Source organism: Sinocyclocheilus rhinocerous, unplaced genomic scaffold (assembly GCF_001515625.1).
Source record: "Sinocyclocheilus rhinocerous isolate Xijiao unplaced genomic scaffold, SAMN03320098_v1.1 scaffold397, whole genome shotgun sequence".
Lineage (NCBI taxonomy): Eukaryota > Metazoa > Chordata > Actinopteri > Cypriniformes > Cyprinidae > Sinocyclocheilus > Sinocyclocheilus rhinocerous.
Genome location: NW_015663491.1, coordinates 740642 through 749128, shown reverse-complemented (window position 1 = coordinate 749128; position 8487 = coordinate 740642). Strand labels below are relative to the sequence as shown.

The 8487-nt window shown below is 40.4% G+C and overlaps 1 protein-coding gene across 1 annotated transcript in view; it reads right to left on the bottom strand.

The window, feature by feature from the left end:
- Positions 1-5931, bottom strand: part of LOC107728815 (neurobeachin-like) — a 142104-nt gene extending 136173 nt beyond the window's left edge. Inside the window, exon 1 of the mRNA XM_016539088.1 lies at positions 5332-5931. Coding sequence (XP_016394574.1) covers positions 5332-5616 — 285 coding nt within the window. The 5' untranslated portion in view covers positions 5617-5931. The remainder of the gene's footprint in view (positions 1-5331) is intronic.
- Between the last annotated feature and the right edge of the window lie 2556 nt (positions 5932-8487).

Here is an 8487-nt window from a genome sequence, read left to right as displayed (position 1 = left end):
CAAGCTTCAGTGTTTATAACGACAGTTTTTTTTTTTTGAGAGTGCTTAAACTCGCGATAGATCAATGTTAGTGATAATGTCACTTTCCATATATAATTATTTCGCTGTTTGAATAACCGTGGAAAGGAAACGTTTTATAATTATCCATTTCTAACGTTTTTATTAAATTGTAATCACGTTGAATACAAATTCAGTCAAAATTTTTTTGCCTACATGACACCCATGTCTGGTTCTTGCCTAAAAAGACGGGTTTATGATGTTTAATACATTTGCCTGCTTTTAGCCTTACCCTGGAGTTGGTTCACCCTCCGCTTATGATAGTGGACAAATAAAATGTTTGACGCTAATTGGGTCATGATTTAAGATTAATTTTAATGCACTAACTTGATTAGTTTAAAATATTAACTACTTTTACACACCAGTAGCTTTAGTGTCAAATAAACTACTGTGTAAATTCTCCTGTCCAGATCGCAAAGCTGATCCAGTTGGCTGGGAAGAGATGACAACAGTTGGTATGGTGGGAAGCAAGCAGCAAAATCCCATGGTGCCGTTTCCATGGCAACTATGATGCTTTGCTAATGGCAAGGGAGTCTAAACGTCAGGCCCTCTGTGGCAGTCTGTGCATGTGTGTGTGTTACGTGAGGAGAGAGAAAGAAAAGGAGAGGGGGAGAAAACGACAGACAGTGAGCAGATTGGCTCAGTGTGCCTCTCACAGGAGAAACTGAATGGCGGGAGGTGAAGGACGACCACGCATTAAAGAAAGGCAAATAAAATTACTGTATCATAAACAACATTGCAACTCCCTCGCCGTGCAACCAAATTGCCACTAATATTATAATTGCAGCCTACGTATTTTCAGTAACCATGTAAAGTAAACTGGAATTAATGTAATACACTACAAGAAGCAAAAAGACGAAGCCCATTTCCTGATTTATCTGAGGGTGAACTCTGCAAGATTGCAGCTGCGACTACAATAGTAACTATGTCAGTTCCACAGGGAGCTGTGAGCTCTGCATACAGTCAGGGAAGTCAGCGTGTGATCCACGCTAAATAAAAGACGCTCTGACCCTACATACACAAACAGAAGTGCTTTGAAAATAGACCAGCTGTAGGATTACAGTAAGAAATTGGGACTTAAAATACATCTGGTAGCTAGGCTGCTTGTAATAATCTAGAGCATGTGTGTTTTAAAGTACATTTGCATGCTAGCGTGTTGTCTGGCACATTATAACACAGCCGCAACTGCAGAAACTGCCCTCATGAAGAGGGTCACACACTCTTAAAAATAAAGGTTCTTTATTGGCATCTACGGTTCCATGAAGAACATTTAACATTCATGGAATCTTTCCATTGTACTAAATTGTTTTTCACAGTAAGAAAAAAATGGTACTGTTCACTGAAAGCTCTTTTGGGGAACCCAAAATGACTCTTCTGAGGCATCCCTGTGAAAACCCCCTTTTGAAAGCTTTATTTTTAATAGTGCAGAACACTCTTTCATTCCTAAGCCAGATCAAGACCAGTCATCTCTTTTCCAACACCTCCTGCGTGTGTCATTTGTTCTGAAGCCGGGTGGCGGGATGTCTGGCATAGCACTGTAGGGCCACGAGGTTGAGGACGAGTCTAATTACATTCAGGGTCTAACAGCAGTGCTCCACATGTGTTCTCTGGTCTGAATTTCAATAGCAAGTAGAGAGAGAAATGGGCTTTCGAATCTAGCACACTTAAATTAGGCCTCAGCGTTGAGAAACTGCCAGGAACGAGGCCTACAGAAACAATCCGTCATATGCAAACTCTTCAAATGCTTTCAAAAGGAGAGCAACCAAACCAAAGGCAAATCTTTTTTCCTGAAACGAATGAGACCTCTCCCAAGACCTTTTGCGGAATCGCCAATTAATTAAGGTGATCGGTACATCTGCTCTGCTAAATGGCATTCAGCAACAATCGATATTGGCTGTACTCAAGCACATGCTGCGGTTTCAGACGAAGCTGAATAATACATAAGGTCTACCCCACCTACAGTTGTGTATCGGCATTGTGCCAAACGCAATGCAATGCATCTCTCTTTCTCTAGTGCATAATGTTATATGCTTTACGATCAGCATTCTCTCTTACAAAACAATTTTTTTGTAAGAATTTAATAGAACTAAAAATTTCCCTTTAGTGAGTATTAACGACTGATGGATTGTGGCGACTTGCAGTAACAATAATCTTAGTCACTATGGTATTTTGAAACTATTTATGCGCATTTCACAAATAAATCTCCATTGTGACTGAAGCAGTCAATATGTGGTCCACAAAGCACATCATCACAATCAATCCATTCCTCCCCACTTATGCAAATTTGTTGCAGTACACCATGTTTAGGAGAGTACTGTGGTGTTTTTGTTGAGTTAGTGTTTCACGATAAAAGTAGTTACATCCAAAGGGCCTTTAACCCCATTGTACCCTATCATACAGAACTGTAGCTATATATGAGGGGTAAATCAAATATATGTATATTTGGTTCAAATTTGATTGATGGAATAATATGTTAAAATGATAATACTGAAAAGCTAGAATTTGTTATACACAAACTGGTCTAATGAAGAACACAAATATTAGATTTTTTTAAACATCTATTTCGTTATAAAAAAAAAATGAAAATGTTCTATTGTGATTGCTTTGGATTTAAGACAATGTCACAATTTAAAGGCCCCAAATGCAAAAAAACCCCGCTCCATTTCTATACTTAAAATGAGTGTCCAAAACAACAAAAGAGCTGAGTGGATGGTAAGTGACCCGTTTAAAATGTTCATCATCCGCTTTCATATTCTCTAAAGAAAAGCATAGCATACAGTAGAATTCGCGTTAGTATTTCATCCAAAACTAAAACACCGAACTCTATGAGGTCACGTGACCCGGCAGAAGCTCCAGCCAGGCAGAGATGGAAGCGGCTCTCCGCTGTGCTGCTGCGCTACTCTCTCCTGTTTAAATCGCGTTGGCTCGAGGTTTCAGAGCACATCACCACTGCAGCAACCCCCACCCTCCTCCTCTGCCACCTGCTTCCACATGCACGGCTACAGGAACTCTGCATCCCTGCGCATAGAGCAACTGCTGCAGCATCCCTTCAGCGGACTCGCCACCGGCATGTTTTAAACACCCAGCACTCTAAATTAATGATCCAATGGAAACTCCACGACCGACGTCTTCTATTACAGAGTAAACGACCTCATCGCTGCAGTAAGCACTGATTGTGACCGTAAATCGAACGCTTACGGTCTTTATAGTGCATATAATTACCCAGCAAGCGTTGTAAACACGTTTTGCCAAGTCGTGGAATGCGATAACATTTAATCCTACGACAAATGTAGAGATGCTTAACGTAATAAGTTTTCACAACGTAGCACAAACATTGGTTGCTAGCAAGTGCTCTTCCGCGGTTTTAGGGGCAGATACTATATATAGGCTACCTTCTTAAAAATGTTAGCTTACACCTAAATGTCCTCAAGACATTATTCTCACGAGGTATTTTCAAAACTTTTCAGACATCCTGAGGTAAAAGTGTTACCTCAGAAACCTGTCCTCCTGTCAAACTCTCTGTGCGTTCGCAGCTCGTTTTCGTTTCAACCATTCAAACATCCATTCTTCCATTCACAAAGACGAAACGATATCAATAATCACAATGAAATGTTTGTCATTTTTTTCACACATATCTGCCACTGAACTAAGTCAGTTTGTAGGCTAAGCTGAAAAAAAGACGTTACGCGTTCTGACGTCTCATTGAAATGTAAAGATTAAAACATTCCATGTTGGATTTTTTTATAGTAAAGAACCCTTATTGACGTTCTAATATTCGTGGTGTGGTTTCTTGGACTTTCTTCAGTGTGACGTTACCTGACTGCAACGTTGTGACGTAAACTGTTTGGTGCTTGCTGGCAACCTGCTTCCATTAGTAGCGCTTTAAAGAAGAAAAATTCTGTCATTAATTACTCACCCTCATGTCGTTTCAAACCCGTAAGACCTTCGTTCATCTTCGGAACACAAATTAAGATATTTTTGATGGAATCTGAGAGCTGTCTGAACCTGCATAGACAGCAACGCAACTGAAATGTTCCCAAGTCCAGTCCAGACTGAAAGTGTTTACGTCCAGCAGATATTCTCCAAAATGGCACCAGGGTGATGTGGAGGAGACGAATTGTTGAATAAAGTCTTTTTTTTTTTCTTTTGCGCACAAAAAGTATTCTCGTAGCTTCTTATAATTGAAGATGAACCACTGATGTCACATGGATTATTTTACAGATCTCCTTGCTACATTTCTGACTTGGGAACATTTCAGTTGCGTTGCTGTCTATGCCGGGTCAGACAGCTCTCAGATTCCATCAAAGATATCTTAATTTGTGTTCTGAAGATGAACGAAGGTCTTACATGTTTGAAACGACATGAGGGTGAGTAATTAATGACAGAATTTTCATTTTTGAGTGAACTAACCCTTTAAGAAGGCCTGGCTCAGCCAATTGTAATTATTGATAAGGACGTCGGTAAAAAAACTCTCAGTCCCTTCCTTCAAAACAACGGTGTTCCCAGCATCCCATGCAGCGCGCATTACTGAATCTGTTAATACGTTTTCTAAGCCGTTTCATAACAAGAATTCAGTTAAAGCCCGCTTTAATCCACCTCGCTCACCAGCCTGTGGCCTCCATGAGCAAAAACAGCAGCCATATCGACACAGATGAGGATATAACAGGTGCCAAAACACAAACAGCATACCATTACAGCTTAAAAATAACGAATATCACAGACGGCACGTTAACGCGCTCTGAATATTAATTACACCCACACTGCTGTACATCTATGGGAATTAATCCATGTATGGCTGCGTCGCGTAACATCTACCCACCAGTCATATTTACATATCAAAACCCGAATCCATATTGGGAAATCTCGTTTAATAACACAAGACTTATGTTTAGTATGTCCTCTAGGCGAGAATTATGAATCTAACAGCATATTCTGCTAGGAGAAAAGATGCATTCCCTTATTTGGCGAGTCATTGTTGCAGGCCGGCGTGTTGATACACTGTCATTTGGCACTGCAAATAAACGCAGCGACCACTGTGTAATAATAGTACGCTGGGAAAATGAATTCTGACGTTATGTGTGCGATATTTTGTCACTCTAAAGCGAAGCTGGCAGTGATGAATCTGACTGGCATGTCAACAAAAGACAGGGTGATATTCCTCCAGGCAATATCTCTGGCTTTAGTGCATTTGATCAAGAAATCAATTCTCATATGACATCATCTCATGCGCGCTAAATAAAACATGCGTTCAATACACTCTATGCAGATGCTTACCAGTTTTAAAACTGTCTCCACGATATCTCTGTTGCTAACCTCCCCGACTTGGATCAAACCGATTAGCACGGCGAATTTCATCTTGATATTCCGGATCGGAACCGAGGGGTTTATCACCCCGGCCGGTAGAACCACGGCGCCCGATCCAGACACCATCATGTCCCCGGTAACGGAGCCCGTTACGACTTGCTGCCCCGAACCAGGTGGTGCTGCTGCTGGTGTGGGGGCTTCTCGGTCCGTGAGCGAGGCGGAACCCGGTGCCAAAACCGGTTTCTCGCTCGACATTTCCGACCCGAATCCCAAAAAGGAGCGGTCGCCTCGGTCTCACCTGCTTTTGTATCACCGAGCACTGAGCAGCAGCATCAAACACAGATGAAAAAGGAAAATTCTCGATCAGGTGTCCTCCTCCGCCGAGATCTGCACATCCAAACCCGATGCTCGAGGCCGTTCAGAGGGATGCACAGGACGAAATCACGTCTTGCGTTTGGCGAAACGGTCCCTCTCTCCTCCCGATGTCAGCCGAAGATCGGTGCGGTGTCGGGCTGTGTTGTCTTTCTCAGGACGCCATATTGACGCCCCCTGTCTGCGGGAGCGCTCACCACGCCTGCGTGCTGCTGCCCGCCTGTCAATCAAAAGCTGGGAACCAAGCAGGAGCACGTGCGCGCGTCCCGCTAATTGGTGTCCCAGCATTATGCAAATCAGATTAATGTAATGTAGACTATAAAATTATAGCGGGATTATTTTGGACCGTTAAACAGTTGTAAATAATGCCTTTGTCCAGTGATGTAATCATAATGTGACGTGCTCTCTGACTCTTTCACATACCTTGAATAAATATTTCTCAGGGTTTATTTTTGAAATCCATGTTCCATATAGACGCATGCATTAAAGTATTGGCTGCCATGAAACAACTGTAACTGACCATGAAAAAAGGAGAAAAAAAATGTTTGTTGTGAACACACCTTTTGTTGATAAATATATAGCCTACTGTATATGTTATAAAAATAATTAGGCTATATATGTGATCCTGGACCACAAAACCAGTCATAAGGGTAATTTTTTAAAATTGAGATTAGGATAGGACAATATTTGGCTGAGATAAAACTAAAATCTGGAATCTGAAAAAATATTGCGAATACATAATTACATTTGATTATTACTAATCAAAAATTAAGTTCTGATATATTTACGGTAGGAAATTTACAAAATATCTTCATGAAACATGATCTTTACTTAATATCCTAATGATTTTTGGCATAAAAGAAAAATCGATAGGCTAATTTTGACCTATACAATGTATTTTTGGCTATTGCTACAAATATACCCACAGCATGCTCTCCTCGCTCTTCATCATCATCACACGTGTAAAAACCCACATTCTGCCTGTTGAAAGCTTCCTGGAACATGATGGTCCCCTGACAATTAGTGTGTGTGTGACTTGGGTTTTCTTTTATATGTCTGTATTAGCAGGCCATGGATTGTGGAATGAAGGTTATATGGCTTTTTTCTGATTTTAAGGGGTTTTGAGGAGCAGATACAGTGGCTATCTTTCTGCTACACTGAAAGATGTATGAATGCCATTGCATTAGATAACAAAAGGTCAAACCAAGTGGCATTTATTTTACAGAAATACATCACAAGCACACTTTAAGCAAAATATTCCACATAAAGAAATGTTCTCGCCCTCATGTCACTTGGAGAGTTTCCAAAAAGCATTGTTAGATAGCTGTGGTCACAATTTCTGTCATTGCAAACATAGTTCAACAATGTTTAGGCATTAGGTGTATTTTGTGTGTGTGTGTGTGTGTGTGTGTGTTTCCTAAAAGCAGTTTAACAGATGCTGGTTATGTCTTGGTGTGTGTGAGTTTAGCAGGTTTCCAGTCTGGTGATGGGACGTAAAGCTCTGAATGCAGACTCAGCCTCCTGTCAGCCATTGTATTGGCTGAAGACTCTTCCTCACTATCCAGCTGCTGGTCCCTTCTGTTCCCCTCCTCCTCTGAGCAGAGCCCATCCCCCTCTCCACCCCTCCTCCTCTCCCTCACTCCATATATTCATCTCCCCTCCACTAAAAAAGGAATTGTATCTCTCTTTACATTTTTTATCCATGGGCTGGGATTGCTGGTAAAGAGAGATAGAAAAGGGACTTAAGGAAATTAGGAAATTATCAGCAAGAGAAAGTCAAATAAAACTTCACATCAAACCTTCAAAACACCTTAAAATTCTTTCTATACCCATGAATGGTCTATACATCTGCAAATCAGGTTTTTAAAAGTGTTATAGAATTCTAAATGAGAAGCTGAATGGTAAGTGTGAGCTCTAGCGAGGAATATCTCTTAGTTTTGCTGTCTTAGGATTTGTCTCCTACCTTATATAAGAATTTTGTATGTCAGCATAGCTTGTTGTTAAAGATCCATTCTATTTTGAGAGAACGGGATGCAAGCGGATGGGTGAGTGAGAGAGGAAGAGACAGAGAGAGAAAAGAGAAATAAAGAGAGAAGAAAGGGACAGGGGAGAAGAGAGGGCTTAGCAAAAGCTCACTTTCATTCAGCCTGACTTTAAACCGCTATCCAGGCTCATGCCAAAATGAGGCAGGACTGGTGTCCTTCTGAGTGAAGGAGAGCTCACGTCCCCATTCACAGCTTTCTGCTGCAGTGCTAAAATGAAAACATCACAATAGCAAGGTTCTCTTCAATGGCAGGCATAGCGAAGATGAAAAAACTGTTAGTCATGTGTTTTGTGTGTAGTCTTCATATTATGTGAGTTAAGTGCTGGTTCCTAGAGCAGGGTGGCTGATAGAATGCAATTTAATAAAGGCAAGTTTTCACAAATTGCACTTATTTTACAGTCAAGTTGAAGATCTCAGTAACAATAAAGGTCAAAAAACCAGCTGCACAGATGATTGGACTTGTAAAACATCTATTCAAAAAATTTATTCATATTATTATATTTTTATTTTATATTTTTTAATATATTATTTAAATAACATTATTTTTTCAACAGAAGGTGTACATAATACATGATAAAAAAGAATATATATAAAGAATATATGTGACCCTGGACCACAAAACCAGTCATAAGGGTCATTTTTTAAAATTGAGATTAGGATAGGACAATATTTGGCTGAGATAAAACTAAAATCTGGAATCTGAAAAAATA